The sequence below is a fragment of the Fistularia commersonii genome, chromosome 3 (genome assembly GCF_037954325.1).
Source record: "Fistularia commersonii isolate RoL2024-O1a breed Wild chromosome 3, RoL_Fcom_v1.0, whole genome shotgun sequence".
NCBI classification, from domain to species: Eukaryota; Metazoa; Chordata; class Actinopteri; order Syngnathiformes; family Fistulariidae; genus Fistularia; species Fistularia commersonii.
Window position 1 is genome coordinate 10,512,755 of NC_141286.1, and position 21,547 is coordinate 10,534,301.

A 21,547-nucleotide genomic window follows, 5' to 3' on the forward strand; every position below is an offset into this window, starting at 1 on the left:
AGAAGAGGTGACTATTGTTTTGGAGAGAAGGTCAGAGAAGCCAGACTGAGATGGTTCGGTCATGTACAGAGAAGGGATAGTGAATATATTGGTCGACGGATGCTGGAATTGGAGCTGCCAGGCAAGAGGTCTCCAGGAAGACCAAAGAGAAGATTTATGGACGTAGTGAGAGAGGATATGAAGGTAGTTGGTGTGAGAGAGGAAGATACAGAGAATAGGGTTAGATGGAGAAAGTTGACTCGCTGTGGCGACCCCTGACGGGAAAAGCCAAAAGAAGAAGATCACGTGTACAGATATCTCTCAGAACCATCCACGCATTAACTTATTTGACAATGAAATGAAGGATTGTCATGAAAACAGGGCCTGGAGTCCATTCAGGGGACATGTCAGAACCAGGCCTTCCTCTGACTGTTGTCACGACAACGGGAAGCAGCAGCTTATGTTAACTAGTGTTAGCCCCCCCCCTTTGTGTGTCACAACCCAGCGGTGGTGGAGCCGCCCCATAGGCGGATGGGCCTCGCCAAAGGCAAACAGCGTCCTGTCCTCAGCCCTCCGTTGGTAGCCGGGCCCACAGAAAGGAGATTATAAGAACCATAAAATGAAGAAACAGTAAGGAAACGGACGTGTTAACAAAAAAGCTTGTAAACAAACCAATTTGGTGTGTTTTCCTGGAATGAGACGGAGTGTGAACGAGCCCCAGGGTGTGACTGACATCCCCCCATTAACCCCCCCCCCTAAAACAGAAGTATCTTTATATTAAAGCCAGTGGATAGTTAGTCTTTCTGTATCGCACCAAAACATTATGCTGTGTGTGTGTGTACGCATGCGTGTTCTGGGTGTCTCCATGGTGTGCACATGTGTCAACCTGTCATGTGTGTCCCATTTGATACTACATGGTTATGTAATTCACATCCTTCCAAATGCACGGCTGTCACGGATGCATGTGCGCGCACACACACACACACACACACACACCTTTTTAATCCCAATACTTGTTTTGAAGCCGACAAGAACCACTTAGATCTTGTTTATGGGACTCGTTTCTGTGACGCCATGGTTCAATCTAGGACATCCACTTCCAAGGAAGTGGAGTCTTAGGGTAAGGTCGGCATCGATCCATCTCAGAGGTGAAGGGGGGTGAAGGGGGGGGGCACTTCTTCCTCTGGAGATTTGCTGACCAAACTTTCAGGACAAAAAAAAAAAAAGTGAAGTAAAAGCTGCATCAGGACGGAAAGATGCAGAAACGGAGGAGGAACATCTTGAAGACCATATGAATCACCAATGTCCCCTGGAGGGGCTCAGCCAGCAGCAGGAAGTCCCCAGTTTCATCTCCTGTCATAGGCAGGCTTTTGCTGATGAAGCTCTAAAATCCACTTCTGCATCAGTCAAGTTCCTGATGGTCCACAAGATGAAGAAGAGGGAGGGTCACAGATGGGTCATGTGATCGTTAAGCTACCCCCCCCCCGACACACAAGAGCCGTCAATCAAACGAATGTGCTTTTGATCGGAAACACACCCCTGGCTATCCAGAGTGGTTCTACTCCCGTTGGGTTCTCTTGAGTTCCCCACTGAAGACTCCGCTGTGAATCTGGTTGGACAGAGCGGACATCTCGCCGTCCAGATTAAGCCCCGCCTCTCAGCTGACCCCAGCCAGGATCCCCGCCATCATGCACCTGTGATTGACACGCTACCCGACCTTTGGACCCCGTCTGACCCAGGACGTAGACCCGTGAACGGGTGAACGACTAAAGGATCGAATGAACGTGTCCCTCGTCCACTGACGCCACAATCCAATCAATAATGAACGAGATGAAGATCCGGTGGCAGCAAATCAAGAATGACCGGGTTGGTGATAAGGATCCCACTGGACATAATGGACCTAATGGTGTCATCTACCGCCAATAAACATCTTCCTCTCATCCGTTCCAGGCGGATGGAAAATTAATGGGCTCATGGGGGCCTGGAGTCACGGTCTAGAACAGAATCCTGCTCAGGAACTACAAAGATGGAGTCAGGCTGGGAAGGGGGATGGGGGTCCTCTTCTCACAGGATTCGGGTCAGTGAGTGAGTGAATGAATGAATAAACGAGTGAATGAATGAATGCTCGTCACCCCAGTGGAAGGAGATTAAAATCAACTTTGTTTTTTTTTTTTTTAATAAAGAAAAAAACTTTATTGAGAAACGACGCTCCGACAAATCGTCTTCTCTGCTCTGCTCTTGGCGCGGCGTGTGTGTGTGTGTGTGTGTGTGTGTGTCCTCGAAGACAACGCCTCTAGAATGGGCTGGGCCAACTAACCGACATCCGTCCGCCGGCGGACTCACGGCTGCGTCTCTCGGTTCCTTTCGCTCCCCCTGGACCAGACCGGACCGGACCTTTGCGCCCCCGGACCGAGGACCATGGCGACCCGCACCTGCTGAGGGTCGGAAGCAGTCCTCCACCGACCACACACACATACACACACACACACACTCAGACACACACACACCGTCGCCCAGGTAAGGGGAAGCGTCCGTCCGTGTTAAAACAATCCGTTGACTCCACACTTCTGGGGAAAGTGCTGAAAAAGTTGGTGATATGTGTGTGTGCGTATGTGTGTGGTGGGGTTTGTCACTCACATGCACTGTGCGTGAGATCAAATATGTGAAGTCCCCCAGTTTGCTTTCCCAGGAGAGGAAGGCCACTAAACTTTTTGCATAATTAATCGCAGATGTTTTTTTTATATTTTTATTTAATTTACTGTAATGTTTTTATATTGTTTTATTATATATTATTCCATTTGTATTTTTCATTTTATATCTTTTTTTCATTTTATTGTTATTTCTTTTCATGCTTTTTAAAATATTTTATTTCATGTTTGTAATATATAATAATATTTTACTTCATGTTGCGTGTTACGCCCTGAGTTAGGGCGTCATCTTCACAGAAAAGACGTTTTTAATGTCTTTCGAACAAGAACTTTGATGAAAATCATAAATATAAATCATCAACCAATTATTTATCAGCATCACTTTAAAACGGCAAAGAAGGCTTTTACTTTGGTCGGTTGTTATGCTCGACGCTCAGAATGGAGCGGGTTCTGTTTCCTTTTCGGGGAAACATCTGGAGGCAGTGGGGGGGTGCGGCTAAAATTTTGCTGTTATTTGTAAACGTGAGCAGAGTGGCCTCAGTTTACAAGCCAGATTCTGATGGGAGCGAGAAGGAACTCCGTCAGATTGATGGACCAAACCATCACCGCAGAGCTGGAGAACCTGGCAGGAGCAAAGCTCTCACTCAGGAGGGGGCAGGGAGACATGTGGTCAGAACCTCCATGAAGGGCTAGAAGGTTCTTGATTCTAGTCCCACTGGGTTCTCTCTGTTCTTGGCGTGTTCTCCTGCCTGAGATTTCTCTGTCTGTCCTCTCCATGTTCTCCGTCTTAAGCCCTGAAAGAGCAGGTCCATCGAAGATGTCTCTTTATGATTGACAGGGGTCCTGTCTTGGTAAAGCCCCGCCTCTCATCCCAGCGACAACCCCGATTGGCCACAGACGGCCCTGACCCCTTCGAGAAGGACAGGGTCCATTTCCTGTTTTTCAGCAGCAACTCATGACCTATATCTAGGATGTCACATCGGGCCCGAAGCTTACCCAGCCTGGATCAAACCATTGTCTCCGGGGAGAGGGGGGGCCGGCAGGCTGCCAGAACATGCAGAACGAGTCCGGGCAGGCGGCAAGATGGGATGGCGGCAGTTGTGGCGAAGAGGCGGGGGGAAAATAAGGGTGCTGTAGGAAAGGCGAGGGTGGCATCCTCCACTTTCTGTTGATAGGGGGCGGGGCTTAGATGAGTTAATGGCTCCCCGATTTTTTAATCTTAACTTCAACCGAAACTTCGTGACGGAATGCAGAAATCGGACATTTGGGCGTCGGAGCAACGCCTGCGGGTTGATTTAGGGGCGCCATCGCCTCCATCGATTGTTACATAAGACAGGTTCTAACGTGGTGAGAACCAGGTATGGAATTAAATATGGCCGCCTTAAAATATTTTCATTGGAATTTAGCAAGACGTTGCGTGCACGTGCACACACACACACGTTAGTTGAGTGGAAACGCCGTTAGCCACCACCCGGCGCCAGGCGTTGTCATGGGCTCGCGGTGCCGGCACTGTATGCATGTATGTGATGTGGGGGTCTTTACTCTCCCATGCTGTTGGATGTTGGTTGCCATGGCGCCGAGACAGACACATGTCGGACGTTAACCCTATAAATCCTGCTCAGGCCGGAGACAACATTTGTTTCCCAGATGGATTAACTTCCCACTGCCGTGCACAAGAATAAGTACCCCACCCGTAGGCCAGATCCGAGTCAGTGAGAAAATCAACGAGGAAAACTCGCGACTAAGAAAACAGCACTCGTTCTTCGCGAAAACTACCACGGGGAAACACGGTGTTCAAGCGTTTAGAGCCCGCCGGAGTTGTTGCGCCCCAGTTTGCGTTCGCCAACAGGCCGTGCCTTTTCGCAAATGGGGCCCAACGTCCCCACCTTCCTGCTTCCCACGGCGGAGGAGCCGGCGGGATTGCACATTCTAAGAAAGAAGTGGCGCGATAGACGGCGGCCGTACTGTACGACTTGAGTATTCAAAGAATTCATCTCCCTGGTTCTACCAACACCATGGTGTCTTCTACTTCTCTGCTTCTTTCACCGGTCGCACTCGACCATATGACGCATCGCTGCCCCCACGGGTCTGGCAGTGTTAAGGTGCCTGAGAAGGTAATGGGTGATGTAATAGACGTTCTCTTTGGGATGGGGGGACGGGAGGTCGGGGGCATCTGGTCTTCCTAAATGACCTAATGCCATTAGTCCTGGTGTAGATAGCATGGCTGCTGCCATATCTCATTAGCCAGGCACACTAATTATTTGTAATATTAAAATTTCATTACTGAAGAAGCATAATTATTTTGGCTGTGTGTGCGTGTGATTCCTGCTGCGAGCCCATCATCAAGCCTCTTGCAGAAACGTGCTTCAAAGAGCTGCTTTTTTATGATTCTTCGTTTCCCTTAGAAGTGATATTGAGTGGGAGGAAGGCGGGGGCAAGACTTGTACGTGTCGCTATTTGACCCCCCCCCCCTCCAACTCCAGAGAAACCCTGACAATGACCTGGGGTACACAGACCTCCCCCACTGAAAGGGCTAAGTTCTTGAGAATCTAGTGTGCATGTGTGTGTATGTCTACATTTTTGCCGGACAAACAAAAATTACGTCAGATTCAGTTCTAGAAATCATTTCTCGAAGCCTCTCGGATGAGGGGGTGAAAAGTCTGCAAAGGAAGAAATTCAAGTCAAGTTGCCAAGACAAGAAGATTTTGACAATAATTCACCATGACCTGGATGACTGAGAACCTCCAACAGATGTTTACTCTTGAAAAGGTCAGGGAATCGGATCCCGAACCAGCCTTGGAGAATGCGGGCATCGATCCCGCTACCTCTCGCATGCTAAGCGAGCGCTCTACCATTTGAGCTAATTCCCCATGTTATGCTGCAGCTGCAGAAACAGACACAAACGCCAAGTTATAAATATAATCTGGTGTGTGTGTGTGTTTGTGTGTGTGTGTCAGGAGGGAGGGTTCCTCTGAAATATGACTCAGAGTATTCGCAGCCTTCGTAGCAGCAGGAGTATGTGGGGTTGAAATGCAGAGTGCTTGCTTAGCATGCTAGAGGTGGTGGGATTATCACCTGCGTTCTCAGAGATGAGGTACCGTCCGTGAAAAATATCTAAATATCTCTTATATGGGGAACCCCAGGTTTTTCCGCTCTTTTACAGAAGAGCTTCCGAGTCGGACCCCCTCGGCATTGGGGGAAAGACCCAGCGAGGGGAGCTCGGGTTCAGGGAGAGAGTGCTAAAATGCAAAACGGCCACAGAAAGGCGGGCTGCAAGATACTGCATGCACAGCACACACAGACACACTCTTGTGAAATGTGATGAATCACGGCATTGCATGATGGAGGGAGTTTCTTAAAAGAACCCCCCTCCTTGGGATAATTGACAGTGAAGGCAGAGACAGTAATAAACACCAGTGATCGGTTGTCCTGCGTCATAGGAGGGGTGTGTGTGTGTGGGTGTCAGCAGGAGCGGGTAGATGAGATGGATCAAAATAAATTATCAGTAGTATTACAACACAGTAATGACTGTGTAATTAATATGGTAGGTGCGACGCAATGGAGCACAAAAGCAATATGGACGGTCCAACATGGAGGTTCGGGGGTGAAGCCGGAGGCTTAGAGGCTCCGCTGGTCAGATACGAGCTCCTGCCACCCTTTATGCGGGGGCTTCTCGCGTTACAGTCGGTTGACACAGGTAACCCCGGTAACTGGATTGAACTCACTGTTTTTGATACTGATGATCATATTTGTTGGTATTGGTTTCACACCTGGGATTTTGGAGTGGGGTTGGGGGGGGGGAATGAATGGAAGCCAGTTCACTAATCAAATCAAAACAAAGAAAAGTTATCTTTTCCGCCATCTAGTGCACAGAGTTTGTCATTGCACTCACCTGTTTCAATGAATCTGAGTTACAACTAACAACCTGCTCCCCCTCCTGCAGCAGGAGAAGATGCCATATCCCAGTGATCGCTCCTCCGTCGCCGAAATGCTCATCCACGGTGTCCTCAACGCCAGCTTCCAGCCCTTCACGCTGCCGTTCTCCAGCAACCTCACCATCCGTTGCACCTACAAGGAGGACTTCAAGCGCATCCTGCTGCCGGGGGTTTACACCCTGGTGTTCCTGCTAGGCCTGCCGCTCAACGTGGCCGTCATCGTGAAAATCTGGCGGACGCGGACGAACATCTCCCGCAGCAACATCTACATGCTGAACCTGGCCATTGCCGACCTCCTCTACGTGACCTCGCTGCCCCTGCTCATCTACAACTACGGCAGACATGACTACTGGCCTTTCGGGGAGTTTGCCTGCAAGCTGGTCCGATTCCAGTTCTACAGGTGAGGGTGGTCGTCCACTGCGCTTCCGTGTCCGGCGGCGGCGTCGAAGGTCGCCCGAGCGTCACTTCAGCCGAGCTTCACGCCGCCGTTCCGCTGTTCTCTTGCAGCAACCTCCATGGCAGCATCCTCTTCCTCACCTGCATTAGCGTGCAGCGATACCTGGGCATCTGCCACCCGCTGGCGGTGTGGCACAAGCGGGGCGGGCGTCGGGTGGCGTGGCTGGCATGCGGCGGTGTGTGGCTGCTTGTGGGGCTCCTGTGCGCGCCCACCTTCCACTTCGCCTCCACGGGGATCCAGCGGAATCGGCCCGTGTGCTATGACCTCAGCTCGCCGGTGCGTTCGGCGGACTACTACCCCTACGGCATGGCGCTCACCTGCCTGGGCTTCCTGCTGCCCTTCCTGGGTGTGATGCTCTGCTACTGCCGCATGGCCGCCATCTTGTGCCGCAAGCCGAGCCACCGCGGTGTGAACCGGGCCACCGGCGAGAAGCGCGAGAAGGCCGTGCGCATGATCGTGGTGGTGGCGGCCGTCTTCTGCGTCAGCTTCCTGCCCTTCCACCTGACCAAAACGGCGTACCTGGTGGTGCGCACGTTACGCCAGGCGCCGTGCGAGACGCGCAACCTGTTCTCCATCGTCTACAAGAGCACGCGGCCCTTCGCTAGCATGAACAGCTTCCTGGACCCCATCCTCTTCTACTTCACGCAACCGCGCTACCGCAAGAGCACCAGGAAGTTCATGAGGAGGTTCACCACCCTCGTGGACAGGAGCAGTGAGGCGGCGCTTGACCGTGACAAGCAACGCACGGGGAGTCGGGCGCTGAGCTCCAGAAGCTAATTTCCTGATGATGGACGCTCCTGACCGGGTCTTTCTCGCTGTCTTTGTTTGGTTTGCTGCCTGGCTGCAAAAAAAAAAACATCTCCACCTCCTCTGTGCCATATGTAATTCACGGAGATGCAGCAGAAAACATTTGATCGGTTACATCTGCCCTCCATCTCCGCTCATGTCCTGTTTTGTATCGAACTGTAATTACATGTTTTGGCCGCTAAATGAAGGTAGAGGTCCGTTTTGTAGCCACACACGTACGCCTCAGACATTGCAATGAGCGTGTGCGTGTGTGTTTGCGCATCCTGGAATACAGGAAGTGGTCGGAACGCGTCGAATGAAGTAACCAAGGCGACGACTTTCACGAATGCACTGATTTTCTTTTCACTTTTTTTGTTGTTGTGATGTAAATAGAGCAAAAGCTATACTCCCTGTTTTTATTTTATTTTTTTAGAAAAATTTGATTTATTTTTTTTATCTGTGAAGGTTCTCAGTCATCCAGGTCATGGTGAATTATTATTGAAATGTTCTTGTCTTTGCAAGAGGACTTGAATTTCTTCACTTGAAAGTTTTCACTTCTTCCTCACGGACCCTCCCCCCCCAACACTGTGAATGGTTCTCGCCATACTTGCTCTTCCGCACTCGTTATGCTTCTTATTAAACATCTGTTGATGAGCGCCGTCTTCATCTCTGTCCATGGTGGGATCTTCTGAGGAACCGCGGGAACCTCCCTGACCAGAGGGTTCTCCAGAGAGAGCAGAGGGAATGGAAAGGACCATCTGGGAAGCTTGATTTGATCACACGACATGATGGTGCGGTTACCTTGATTCTACCTGCATGTTTCCCCAGTTTTCCCTGCTTGGATGTTTTTTTGGCCTTGTTCTCTCTCTGCCTATCTCATCCTGCTGCAGTTTCCCAACCTGCGTGTGCGATCTCTTCATGTTCTCCTGCCTGGGTTCCCTGGAGGTTCTCCATGGTCCCCGAACAGTCCACAAAGAGTCAACAGTTTCCTTGAAGGCTCTAAGTCAGCGGTTGGGAACCTATGGCTCTTCAGGTGACAGCATATGGCTCCCAGACAATTTTTGAGTTGAAAAAAAAAAATCAGTTTGGAACCGATTTTAAAACACTTGTGATATTTCTTCATAATACAGTGTCGTTTTAAAGTAAACAGCAATTAGTTTTGGAGATAAATTTCACTGGTCACCCATCAGTCGGGTCGGGAACCATTGGCTTCCGAGCACGTCCGGGTTATTGTAAAGGTGAAGAAATTAGTTTTATTAGATAGCCAACCAGTTTATCCGCTTTAACCCTTGTAACGGAAAAGATGAAAAAAAAAAAAGATGATTAATGTGCATTCCAGGCTGCGTGGACAGAGGAATTGGCATTTGGATCTGTGGTATGTCTAATATGCAATTATAAAATTTCATCGATGAAACGGTCAAATATAAAGCAGCACTTCAAACAAATCCATGCAGCACCGGAGGTCACATTAAAAGTAAGACATATTTAATTTATTGTATGTTAAAAATACTAAATGGGCCTCAATGAAATATATTTATAAAAATTTGGCTTTCATGGCTCTCCCATTCAAAAAGGTTCCTGACCTCAGATCTAAGAATAAGAATAAGAACAATAAGAATAAGAACAACTTTATTTATCCTGAAGGAAATTGTTGTGCCAGAGTTATAAGAAAAATATAACAATAATGAATAATAGTAGAGAATTGTATAAACAGTAAACAAAAAAGGGGAGAATACGAAATACAAATAAACTATAAAGTGTCTTAAGTAAAAAGTGAAAACTATAAGGTGTCTTAAGGTCTTAAGTACCAAGTGAAAGTGCACAAGAGAATGAAAAAATAGTGTACATGTAGCTGTTATGAAATATTGCACAGTTATGAACATTAGTTACCTGAAGGAATGAATGAGAGAGTGAATGATCAGATGACTGACCGCTGACATATGTGTGTGTGTGTGTGTGTGTGTGTGTGTGTGTGTGTGTGTGTGTGTGTGTGTGTGTGTGTGTATGTGTGTCTGTGTAAGTTTTATCTCAACCCTTCCATCTTTTGGGGGAAACCCTACTTGGTGACATGTAGTACCCACATTCAGCCTGTAGGGGGCGCTGCTTACACAGCGAGGGAACGTCACGCAAATCCCCCCCCCCTCCCCCTCGTTATGTACCTTCCCCCTCCCCCGGAACAAAAGGACCTGTGGAGCTGAGAGCCGCGTGGGAAAAGAGCGACAGAAGAGCAAAACTTTTCCCACAGACTTCAGACAACTTTGATTTACGCGGCACCGTAAACGCACCACCGGCAGATTCTGCTTGGGGCAGAAACCGGATACAAAGTTGTTCTGTGCGTCGCTTCCGGTCTGCATCCTGACGGGCTACTGTCGTGGGGGGGTCTTGGGTGGGTAGGGGTGTGTGTGTCTGTGTGTGTGTATGGGGGGGGGGGTTAATTACACCCAATTTGTCCATGGTATCTATCTTTCTTTATCAAGAGAGGGGAAAAAAAACATAGTCCTTCCTCTCAATCCCCCCCCGGGTGCTTGTGTGTGTGTGTGTGTGTGTGTGTGTGTGTGTGTGTGTGTGTGTGTGTGTGTGTGTGACAGCCCCCATACCCCGTAGTCCCGCCCACCCCCACTGCCCTATCTCAGGCATTAACATGCAAAAAACAACAGAAGTCACGGAAAGAGAAATCACGCCAAAGCCAGGAATCCACGGCCAGCGTGGGGACGCTTGCAGAGTGTGTGTGTGCGCGTGGGGAGATTCGGCCCCACGCAGACCCGGCGTGAGGGACTACAATGGCAAAGTTGCGTAGGTGAGCAGGTCGTGGAAGTTTGCGTCCCCCCTACTTTCCCACGCGGGGAAACACGGAGGAGCTGCTCCGTGGAGACGGCGTGACTTTCCACGGTGAGTTTTTGATTGCGTGGAGGGGACGGTTCCTAGGACAAGGGGAGGGGGGGGGGGCATGGACCCGGAGTTCACACGGGGTCTGCGATCCACGCGTGTTTGAGAACCCGACATGAACAATGGCCGAGGGGGGGGCGCGGAGCGCGGCCGTGTGCCGCAGCGTCTCCCTCCAGGGGCCCGGTGCGGGGGGGGCCCGCCGGCCGTGGGGCGCCTCCTCTCCCCCCCCCTCCTCCTCCTCCTCCTCCTCCTTCTTCTCCGGCGCGCCGCGGAAAGTTTCCAAGATCTGCGCCGCCGCGACCGCAGAGCCCCGGAGATCCTCCTCCTCCATCTCCACCTCCTCCTCCTCCTCCGTCCGCCAGCTCACCGAGAAGTTCGACGGTAGCGGAGCCTCCTCGGCCGCGACCCGCGCCTGCAGGGCCCCCACGACCGCCCACTCAGGAACCGACTCCGTGTCCGGGTCCGACTCTGAGCGGCGGATCGCGGCGCGGCTCCGGGCCTCCAGGAGGACCACGGACGAGGAGGAAGAAGAGGAAGAGGAGGAGGATGTCCCAAGCAGAGGAGCTCCTCCACCCCGCAGGTCCCACAGAAGCTTCTCCTCCAGGACCTCGGACCTCCCGCCCCCCCACTCGGACCTGTGGCCCAGCGTCACCAAGATAAGGCGGATGTTCGACGAGGGTCCCGGCAAGGACGCCGCCGAGGTTCCTCGTCCGGAGAACCTCCGCCGTCACTGGATGGACTCGCGGATCCCAGACGGCGAGGCGTCCTGTCGGGCCCGGGGGACCCCGGGTGCGCCGGCCGACCCCGAGCGTGACCTCCGACCCCCGGCCGCCGCCGCAAGGAGGTGGTGTGAGGAGACGGCGAGGGAGAGGAGAGTGAGCCAGGGGGTCGGGCTGCACGGGGATAGTTTACATTCCTCGCATAGCTCCTCCAGAGCCCTGGCCCCCGCCCCCACCCCGCTCCACGCTCCGACCCCACATAAAGCCTCCGCCGCCGCTGCCGAGCTGAACCCCCCGTCCAGACCCGCCTCATCCCTCGGCTCCCGCTGGAGGTTCAGCTCCGGGGACGAGGAGGAGGAGGAGAGGCGGTGGAGGAGGGGCGCCAGCCGCTGGAGCGTCCCCCCTCGGCCCGCCGCGGAGCGAGGGGGCAACCACTTGTTCCGGAGTAATAATGGCATCTGGGGCGCCAAGGGCATCGGGAGGTCCTCCGGCAGCGAGGAGGACGGTCCCGGGTGCTTAGGCGCCGCCAGCCGGGAGGCCTTCCGCCGCCGCTCGCTCAGGAAGAAGAAGAAAGTCGGTGTGGGGGTTGCGGCCGCAGACAACGGCGAGGACAGCGACAGTGACGCTGCGTTGTCCGCGGAGCGCGGCCTCATGCAGAGCGCCGCGGCGTCAGGGAGGGTGTCCAGGAGCCACTCGGCCAGAGAACCCGGCGGCGGCGCCAGGGTGCAGCAGCGCTGGGAGCGGATCTCCTCGCCGCCGGCGTCTGCAACCCTCCCCGGTATATCCCGGGTGTCAAAGGTCAACATCCCCCCCTTCCTGTGCAGCCCCGGGGGTTCCCGCTGCAGCAGTCGCTACTCCAGCACTGAGACCCTGAAGGAGGAGGACGCCGCTGGACGCACCGCCGTTTACCACGTCGGGGGAACGGCAACGGCAGGCGCAGGACCCACCTCCTCCTCTGTGATGAGCAAGACCTTCTATGGAAACTTCACCATGTACCGCTCCCCCAGCTTTGGACACGGGGACAACTTCTCCAGGACCCCCGTGCGGGTGCGGCCCAAGGTGGCGCCACCCGCGCACGTCCGCGAGGCCGTGGCGCCGAAGACAACAGCGGAGAGCGGCGTGGGGGAGCAGGACAGGATATCGATGTCTAACCCCGACATGACGCTCCTCAGCTCTCTGAAGCCGGATCCGTCGGAGCGTAAGGTTCGGAAATGCGGCGAGGGGGCGGAGCCAGAGGGGCCCCCCCAGGCTCTGGGGCGCCGCCTGTCACTCAAAGACCTCACCGCCACTCTGCGGCGAGCCAAGTCCTTTACCTACTCGGGGAAGCCCGCCGCCGGCGCCGGCGTGCACTGCTACCTGGCTCGCGGAGCCGCCAAGAGGAGCTCCTCTGAGCAGCAGCTGGACGTGGAGGTGGAGCGGGACGGCGGTGGGGTGTTTGCGGCTGACAGGGAGGTGGAGAGCGACGGCGGCGACTTCAGGGTCACCAGAGGACGGAGGATAAGGGATTACGGCTATGGCGGCGGGGAGGAGGAAGAGGAGGCGCTGCCGACGGCGCTGCAGGAGCTCTACGCGAAGGAAGCCCGGCAGGTCATCAGGGACATCTGCCAGATGAACACACGGGAGGAGGAAGATGTTGATATAAGGAGAGCGGCGAGGAACTCTGCTGAGGAGGAGGAGGAGACCGACGGAGGCGGCGAGTTTAAGAACAGGAATAAACAGGAGGGGGAGGCAGGGGGGTGGCAGGGAGCGGAGGAAAAAGGAAGCGTCGGGGGCGCAAAGGAGGAGGTGGTGGCAGCGAAGGAGCGGCGGCAGGAGATGGAGGGAGCGCCGCTGCTCAAGGGAGACTCGGAGGAGAGCGTGCGATGCAACCGTTCCGGCGAGGAGCTGTCGGGCCACGAGTCCAGCCTGACCGACGAGGGTGTCGTGATGGAGCCGGAGGCGGGGCCTCCCTCGGGGACGGACGCTGGGTCGCGCATCGCCAGGGACGTGCTGGGCCAGCCGGTCACCTTCTGGAAGCGGTCAGCTCTTCATCAGGAAGAGGGAACGCCACGTGCGCCACCTCATGCCGCGCGTCTGGCGGAGAGTGACAGCATCATCATGGGCGCCGAAGTGCCCGCCACGCCTGGCGCCGCGCGCCGTAGGCGCAAGTTCTCCCCGAGCAGCAATGGCACCGACTTTGGTAATCTCGATAACGGCGAGTCAGCCGCCGGAAATGGCGAGTCGGCTGTGTATCGCTCCCTCAGCGACCCCATGCCCCAGCGCTGCTGCTCCCCTGAGCCAGGTGGCGGCAACTTCTCCTCCCTGGACAGCAATCTGTTGGGTTCACTGTCTGTCAAAGGCAGTGGGGCTGAACCCACCACCAGTGGGTCAGAGCACAAGGGGAGCGCCGCCAGTGATTTGTCATCGTGCGGCGACGGCGGGGTACGGGACTACGTCGGGGTTATCAGGAGCATCGTGGCGGAGCCGGGCGCCATGGACGGGCTGGTGACGGACGAGCACAGCAACGGGAAGACGCCCAAGAAAAAGTCATTCAGCGACCCCAGTCGCCGTAGCGATGTGCTGTTGCTCCCTCACAATGACACGCAGGTCAAAGGTCAAATCGGCAGTGGCGAGCTAATAGGGGAGCCAGAGCACGCCGCTCAGATCCCGCCCTCCAGCAGCGAGCCGATCCTGAACGAGCGGAGAGAGGAGCAGTGGGTGGGCGCCACACCTGCTGGGTCTCCCCGCCATCGCCACGGCAACAGCATCGCCGACACCCAGAAGCCATGCTCCCCGTCGGAGTGCGGGCCCAGCTCCGACATCCAGGACGAAGAGGAGGAGGAGCCGGCGGAGCCTGAGGCGGCGAAGAAGTTCAACTTCGACCTGAAGCTGGCCGAGGTCCTGTTGGCGAGGACCGGCCGCCGCCCCACCCGCCGCCGCCCCGCCCGCCCAGCACAATTCTTCCCTCACGAGGACCCGTTCGAGCCCTCAGAATTCGTGTTCGAGGAGCAGGAGGACGGCGCGGATGCTGACGACATAACCCCCCCGCTGCCACCGCCCAAACCCAAAGCCAGGCACAAGCATGTCCGCCACGCCAGCGAACCCACCACCTTTGTCCCCATTTCCCCTCTACCGCCGACACGCCGCGGAGCCTCAGTAGATGACACCCCATCCCTGGAGGATGTCAGTCAGAGGTACATTCTGGAGCGGAGTGCCTCAGAGAGGGACGGCGAGGGGCCCGCGGCAAGGGATGGAGCCGAGGTTGCGGCAGCGGTGACGGCGGCGGAGGGACCCAGCGGTGGCCCGGTCTCTGGAGCCACAACTCAGAAGAAGGACAGTGGGGACGTCCCGTCCATCCTGGCCCCCCAGAGGACAAAGCCCAGGGTGGTGAGTACATCCTTGTGTGTGTGTGTGTGCCTCTGATTGACAGTTGCGTCAATCTGAAGCATCCATTCATATGTGTTCTGTAATGTGTTGTCGGTTGTAAACCTCCTCCAGCGCATCCCATTGTTCGTGCATCCGTTACCGCCGTGAACCCGCCAATGGCGGTTGCCTGTGTTGGCAGCATGGCGGAGAAGCCATTACAGGCTGAGCGGTGTTAAACAAACATTGGAGGGGATTGTTATGGGCGCCGTCAAACAAACGCCAGACAGAAGGCATTAAGGCGCCTGACAGGTGTGTGGTGTGTGTGTGTGTGTGTGTGTGTGTGTGTGTTTGTGTGTGTTTATTCTTGTTATTTGTTCTACCCGGTATGTCTGCCTGTCTCAATGCCAAATACTAAGGTCGTAGTAAAAGTACATGCACACACGTCATTTGCGCACACTCTCTCTTAGCATCAGTGCTAACATGATAAAACCAATGGCGGTCGCTCCACTTGCCATTGAACTGCTCGACGTTTCGGTGAAAGTAAGGTCACTACATCTCTTTTCTTGCTACTGCATATTTTCCACGCATCACAGATCTGCGGTTTTGAGCTGTGGTTTAATTTAATCCAAGTATTTTCCGTACAAGGATTACAAGTACTTTTCAGGAGTATTTGTAATTTTAAACTGTGAATACTTACTCTGTAGTCAGTGTGTGGTTGTTTGTGTTCCAGTATCTGCCCAGTGTGGAACCATGTGTGTTTCGCTTTGAAAAGACCAACCCCCCCACACACACACACACCCTCCCCTGGACCCCCGATCCTTGTTGTTCGTCGCTGTTGCCGTAGCAACGGAAGCAGTAGCTGGCGTTGGACCCGACAGGCAGGAAGCTGGGCCCAGGGAGACAGGAAGTTGTTGTGGTTCCTGAAGTGTTTGATGATTACCAGCGCTACCGGGATGACACGTGTGTGTGAGTGTGTGTGTGACCGCGTGAACCTACCTGTATGCGACCTCCTTATGTGTGTGTGTGCTCTTTCCAATCATTGGAATCGGCCCTGGATTGTTGTCCTCAAGACCGGTTTTCCTCTATTATTCTTTCTGTATATGTGTGTGTGTGTGTCTGTGAGTGTGTGTATATACACACTCTCCAATTGTCTGGACTGTAATAGTGCCTTCCAGTCGACAATCGGGGCCCAGACTTTTGCCAGCATTTCGTGTTTTAGAACCCTGCCCTGCAGCTCTGCTGTGCACGTGTGTGTGTGCGTGCACGTGCTTGTGTATGTGTGATAGGCTTGGGACTGAATGTAACAATAACTGTGCCAGGGCAATATGGTGAGCAGACAAGGTCTGTGAAAGAGTAAGGAGGGAAAAAAAAAGCATGAGTGGATAGAAGGAGGGTGGAGGGAGGAGGAGGAGGGAGCGAGAGAGAGATTTTTCCTTTTCTGGAGTCCCGAGTGTGGTTTATTTAATCAACAGAAGGGTGTCTGACGTCTCACACCATCATCTGTCCTCACTTTAAGCCCCGCCTCTTTCCCCTCGACACTCCTTTCTTCAAAACACTCATTTGTTTCCTCCCCCCCCCCAACTTTTTCTTTCTGTCTCTCACTTTCCAGCCATTTCTTTTCTTCTGCGGCCTCGTCATTGGATTTCAACTCAAACCAAACCCCCCTCCCCTCCTCCATCCCCCCCATTCTCCTCATTATGGTCTTCTTCTTCTTTTTCTTCTGTTGTTTTTTCTCTGTTGGCTGTCTCCGTGTCTGCGGAACATTGCAGCGAAGTGAGATCATAACGTTTGTCACGGTGCTGAGGAGGGCCAAGCCAAATATCGGGGAAAGGAGGTGTGTGCGCGTGTGTGTGTGTGTGTGTGACAAAAAGAAGGGAGTGGGGAAAAAGGGCTAAGTTGAGGGATTAAAATAGATCTGACGGAGCCGAAGAACAAATGGAAGAAGAGGAGGAGGAGGAGGAGGAGGTGGTGGTGGAAGACTTGCACCCTTTATCATCAACAGACACTTTTATTTACACGAACATAGACACACACACTCACACACACAGCCCCCTTATCCAGACAGAAGGAACAGGAAGTTGTTTGGTTGCGGAGAAACTTTCCAAGTGTGTCTGTCATAGTTTTGTGAAGAATGAGAAATGGAATATGGAAAGAATGGTCCTCCTGTTGGGGGGGGGGGGGTCTGCAGACACCTAACCTTTATCTCAAGCCCATGCAGAAGTTGAAAAGAAAGAACTTCCCCTGTCTGTCAGCATCCACGATTCACACTGTTAGCGTGGTGGTGTGCTAGCGTGACAATCCGTGTTATTGTTAAATGATGGAACTCCTCCTTGTTGTCATGCCTCCTCCTGTCCTGCAGGGGGCGCTGTAGCCTCCTGCCACTCAAAGAGTTTTGGTGGGGTTAAAGTCAAGCATGCAAAATCGCGGCCATCTTGGCTCAACATGTAAGATACAACGCGGTTATTTTGGTGGTTGCTGTGTGATCGCTAAAGAGAGGGCGGAACCACATGTTCAGGTCTAAAAGCATTGTTTATAAGCACCAGATTCATAGGCACTCTCTGGATTATCGCGACCACACAAGTAGGATCAAATACTGAAAATATCTACAGTATCTTCTTCTTTGAAATGTCAATTTTTTTCTAATCTCCGGGGAGGAAGTGGCTTTGCCCATTGCCCTTCAGCAGGGAGAGACTCTCTGCAGGGGGGAAGGGATCTCATAGGCCCAGGTTCACTCACTGTGGGATTTCCATGTTCTCCGTCTTCTGTGCAGGAACAGCTATTGGTTCACTGAAGAATGAATTTGACAGCTGAACCCCTCCAGGTTAAGCCCCGCCCCCTCCGTTCAGTGGCAGCTTGGGTTGAATGTAATGAATGAATGAATGAATGAATGAATGAAAGAAAACACAACCCTGCTTTCCCAGTCTACAGTTGTTCTTGTAGTTTTTAATTAATGACGACTCCGTTAAAACTGTCGGACCAGAAGATGATAGTGCTGTGGGTTGAGATCCTGAGACCGTACACACAACCACACACACACACACACACACACACACAGTATAACTCAATTTCCTGCGTACATACAGGCGGATGTGTTGCTTTTGGGAGAGGGAGAACAAAAATATTTGGTGTCCCACTCTGTGTGTGTGTGTGTGTGTGTGTGTGTGTGTGTGTGTGTGTGTGTGTGTGTGTGTGTGTGTGTGTGTGTGTGTGTGTGTGTGTGTGTGTGTGTTGAGTCAGTGTAGAGATGCTTGATAAGCCCCTGATATCAGGAGCGCTGCTGTGATTTCACAGGTAACTGTGTCTAAAACTGTGTGTGTGTGTCTGTGTGTGTTGTATACAAAACAGTTTCTCAATTTCCCTAGTGTATCTTCAACTCAACACATGATGTCACTTCTAGAGAATTCATTATTTGTTCATTCATTTAATTATGTATGTATTTATGTATTTATTTGTGTATTTACTTGCTTTGCTCGAACTAAATAAACACCAATATACATATATTAGCTTGTTAGCGTCAAGACAATTCGCCAACATTTGGCTCAAAAGTAAAAAAAAAACAAAAACTAATAAACGAAGTAAAATTCAAGCTGAATGACAAAAATATACTTTTCAAATGATTCATTTATATATATTTATTTCTTGTAAATCTCTCTGAATCCAGGAAGGTGGTGGCTTCTGCCACGGCTGCTGCCTCGCAGATGGAACAAGACAAAATCCTATAATATCCCAGGGTGTATTTTACTACGTCTGTCTGTCCGGCCCAGTAACCCTTAACACACACACACACACACACACACACACACTGTCAGCGTGGACCCACCCAGTGTAATGACAGAGCTCCTGCTTATGTAAGAAAACCTCCTCTGAGGCTGCAGTTTCTGGTAGCTATTTCTTCTTCTCCTTCCCTCAACTAGGAGGATAAGGAGCATTGTTGCTTCTGCCGGTGTGCATGTGCAACGTGTAGCTTCTGCTTGGAGGTGACACCACATTAGCATTGTGCAGCCTTGTAGATGAGTGGGTGTATGTTTGCGGGTACCTGTAAGCGCCCCCTATTGGACAACTGACCAAACACTGACTTGTGGGTTCGGCAGGAATTTTTTCTTTATTTTTTTCAATTTTTAATTAAAATAAAAAAAAAATGCAGCTATATTTATATGACAGAATCCAACACATCCAAATATGTTCAGATGTTTAATTACATATTTATCACCAGCGAAGGTGGCGGACTCTCGTCACCCTCGAGCACCCTGGTGCAAACCGTTTAATAATTATCCACCGTGAGCTGGAACGCCGTCCTCTCCTCTGCAGCGTCCGGTTTCGGTTCAGAAGCCTGCTCCCTCCTTCTCTTTTTTTTTTTATTATACCTGGAAAGGAGCCACCACCCTGGGAGGTCACCGGCCCCGAGACCAAGGGGGGGCGGGGGGGGGGGCATCACACCACCTTGTGTCAACAACAGCACAAAACTGCTAGCGAAGCTGCTCGCAGGGGCCCTCTTATAGCAGTGAGGGACCAGGATGATTGACAGGTCGGAACGACCCACTTCCTGTCTGTCGTGACAATTTAGCGAGTAGAGGGTCTTCTTTCTGCGTCTATGACAAGACACCTCTCATCTTCAGAGCTTGACCGGATTAGCTTTTTCTTGCACCCATGTAGCGTCCCAAGCTCCCAATTCAGCAGGCTAAAATACAGTTTGTGTGTGTGTGTGAGTGAGTGTGTATGTAAGGGGGCATGGCTAGATGACCCACAGAGGGACCCTTTCTTCTGGACACACACACATGTGCCAGAATGTGCGCGTCCGTTTGCATTTATGCGCGAACTTAAGACAAGCCGCACAATGGCGTTCTGTACTGGTGCAGTGGCGCTGCATAGTTGTTGGCGTGGTCGTATTCACACACACACACACACACACACACACACACACACACACACACACACACAGGCAGACTTGGGCTGTGGGTTGACAGGACCCTCCAGACCTTCTCCCGCTTGTCTTGGTCACCGGGAGAGTCATGACAGTAGAAGCTCCTCTTCCGCGGCTCGGTGGCTTCCTCCATCTCGGCCACCGCCATGGCGTCGGTGCGGCGCTTTGGCTCGTGCTCCAGCTGCCAGCTACGGAGGGCCCGGCTCAGTGGCAACGGGAGGCAGTGGAAGAGTCGGAGCGCCGCTGCAGATTGGCTGCTAGGCTCCCGGATCAAGGCCCAGGGCGAGGAGGACCGGGGATGGAGAACGGCAAACGGAGTGGCGCTGGCGGCCTCACAGGCATGTGGTGTGTGTGTGTGTGCCCACGCATGTGTTAGTGTGTGTTCAGATGTAGTTGTCGATGTTCAGTCAGTTAGCTAAGCTCTTCTTGCTGTTCTTCACTTCCTGTCGTGCGCTCGCCACCGCCGTGCTGTTCTCTGATTGGCCACCGCTCTCTCCCCCTGGGGTTCGGTCTCCTCTGGCTCCGCCACCAACTCCCCCGTGCCGAGGCTTCGGCAAAACAATTTGTCCCGAGAGATGACTTTCTCAACAAAGTCTAACTCAGCTCAAAAGTATGCTGACCTTACCTCAACCGAGAGTGTGTGTGTGTGTGCTGGAATGTGAATGAAAGGAGACATGCAGATGTGGGGGTTGTGTGTGTGTGTGTTTAAACAAATCATGCTTTTAATAGATGAAAGCAAAAGGGTCGTGTGTGTGTGTATCCTGTCTGACCTCCGACCTTCCTTCCCCTCGTCTCTGTTGCCGCTGACTAATCGATGGCCGCCGACTGATTGGTGGCGGTGCGGCTGCGAGATAAAAGTGGTGGGAACGGCGTCAGTGTGAGAATTTGTAAGTTAATCTGTAAGTTAAAGCTTGGTGGCGGCAGCCATGTTTGTAGTGTTTGCGGTGTTTGGCCAAAGCCCTAATGGACTGCGGTTCCACCGTGTTTGTTTTTCCCACTCGCCACATTGAGAGGCAGAAAGAGTGTCCAATCAGAAAAGGTTCTTAAAACAAATATATCTTATAAAAGGGCCAATCACAGCTAACCATGGGGAGAGGGTTGAGATTAGTCTGGATGAGTCAGCTGTCAATCATCCTCTCATTCATATAGATGGTTTTGTCCTCAATAAAGCACTGACTGATTTTGTGGGCGGAGGACGGAGAACCTAGAGAACCCAGGCTGGAGAACACGGAGTGTGTCTTTCTTGGTGTGTGTGTGTGTGTGTGTGTGTGTGTGTGTGTGTGTGTGTGTGTGTGTGTGTGTGTGTGTGTGTGTGTGTGTGTGTGTGTGTGTGTGTGTGTGTGTGTGTGTCTGTTTGCTATCATTCTTAGGTTTGTCTGAACATTTCAAACAATGCCCCCATCTCCCTGTGTGTGTATGTGTGTGTGTGTGCGTTTGTGTCTTTCTCCTGAGACAAAGGTCTCCTTCTTTTCTTTTCAATGAGCTCCTTCTTCCTGACGGCCATCGACTCATCTCGTCAAACACTGGATTTGCCGGTTGGGGTCTCGACTGTAGACCAGAGGACAGAGCCAGGCACCTGATGTGTCACTCACTTGAGACACAACCTGTTACTAAAGAACCAGCGGGTTTCGAAATGTCCCTGGGGTTGATGCTCCTTTGGGAGACTCATCTTCACATCTCATCCAGTAGTGCAGATCTTCATCCATTCTGGGTCCCTTCATGTTCTCCATCATCAGTCAGAAAACAGTCATTGGTTCATTGAAGACCAAATTGTCCAAGTATGAATGAGAGGGTGAATGGTTGGATGATTGACAGCGGAGCCGTCCGCCTGAAGCCCCAAATCTGGGCTCTGATTGGCTCCCGCCCCCCCA

General features: G+C 52.6%; 2 protein-coding genes and 1 non-coding gene across 3 annotated transcripts in view; 2 read left to right on the plus strand and 1 right to left on the minus strand.

Moving 5' to 3' along the window:
• Window positions 1–2,262: 2,262 nt before the first annotated feature.
• On the plus strand, window positions 2,263–8,928 carry p2ry6 (pyrimidinergic receptor P2Y6). Its single transcript, XM_086178901.1, has 3 exons — window positions 2,263–2,496; window positions 6,571–6,962; window positions 7,070–8,928. The coding sequence occupies exons 2-3, from the start codon at window positions 6,580–6,582 to the stop codon at window positions 7,794–7,796; spliced, it is 1,110 nt and encodes a 369-aa protein (XP_086035027.1). The 5' UTR covers window positions 2,263–2,496; window positions 6,571–6,579; the 3' UTR covers window positions 7,797–8,928.
• trnaa-agc (transfer RNA alanine (anticodon AGC)) lies at window positions 5,425–5,497 on the minus strand. The gene has a single exon. It is a non-coding gene; the product is annotated as a tRNA-Ala (tRNA).
• A 1,776-nt stretch (window positions 8,929–10,704) lies between the features above and the next one.
• arhgef17 (Rho guanine nucleotide exchange factor (GEF) 17) overlaps window positions 10,705–21,547 on the plus strand; it is a 38,529-nt gene continuing 27,686 nt past the window's right edge. The window contains exon 1 of the mRNA XM_086176913.1: window positions 10,705–14,776. Within this exon, the coding sequence (XP_086033039.1) occupies window positions 10,814–14,776 (3,963 nt within the window). The 5' untranslated portion in view covers window positions 10,705–10,813. The remainder of the gene's footprint in view (window positions 14,777–21,547) is intronic.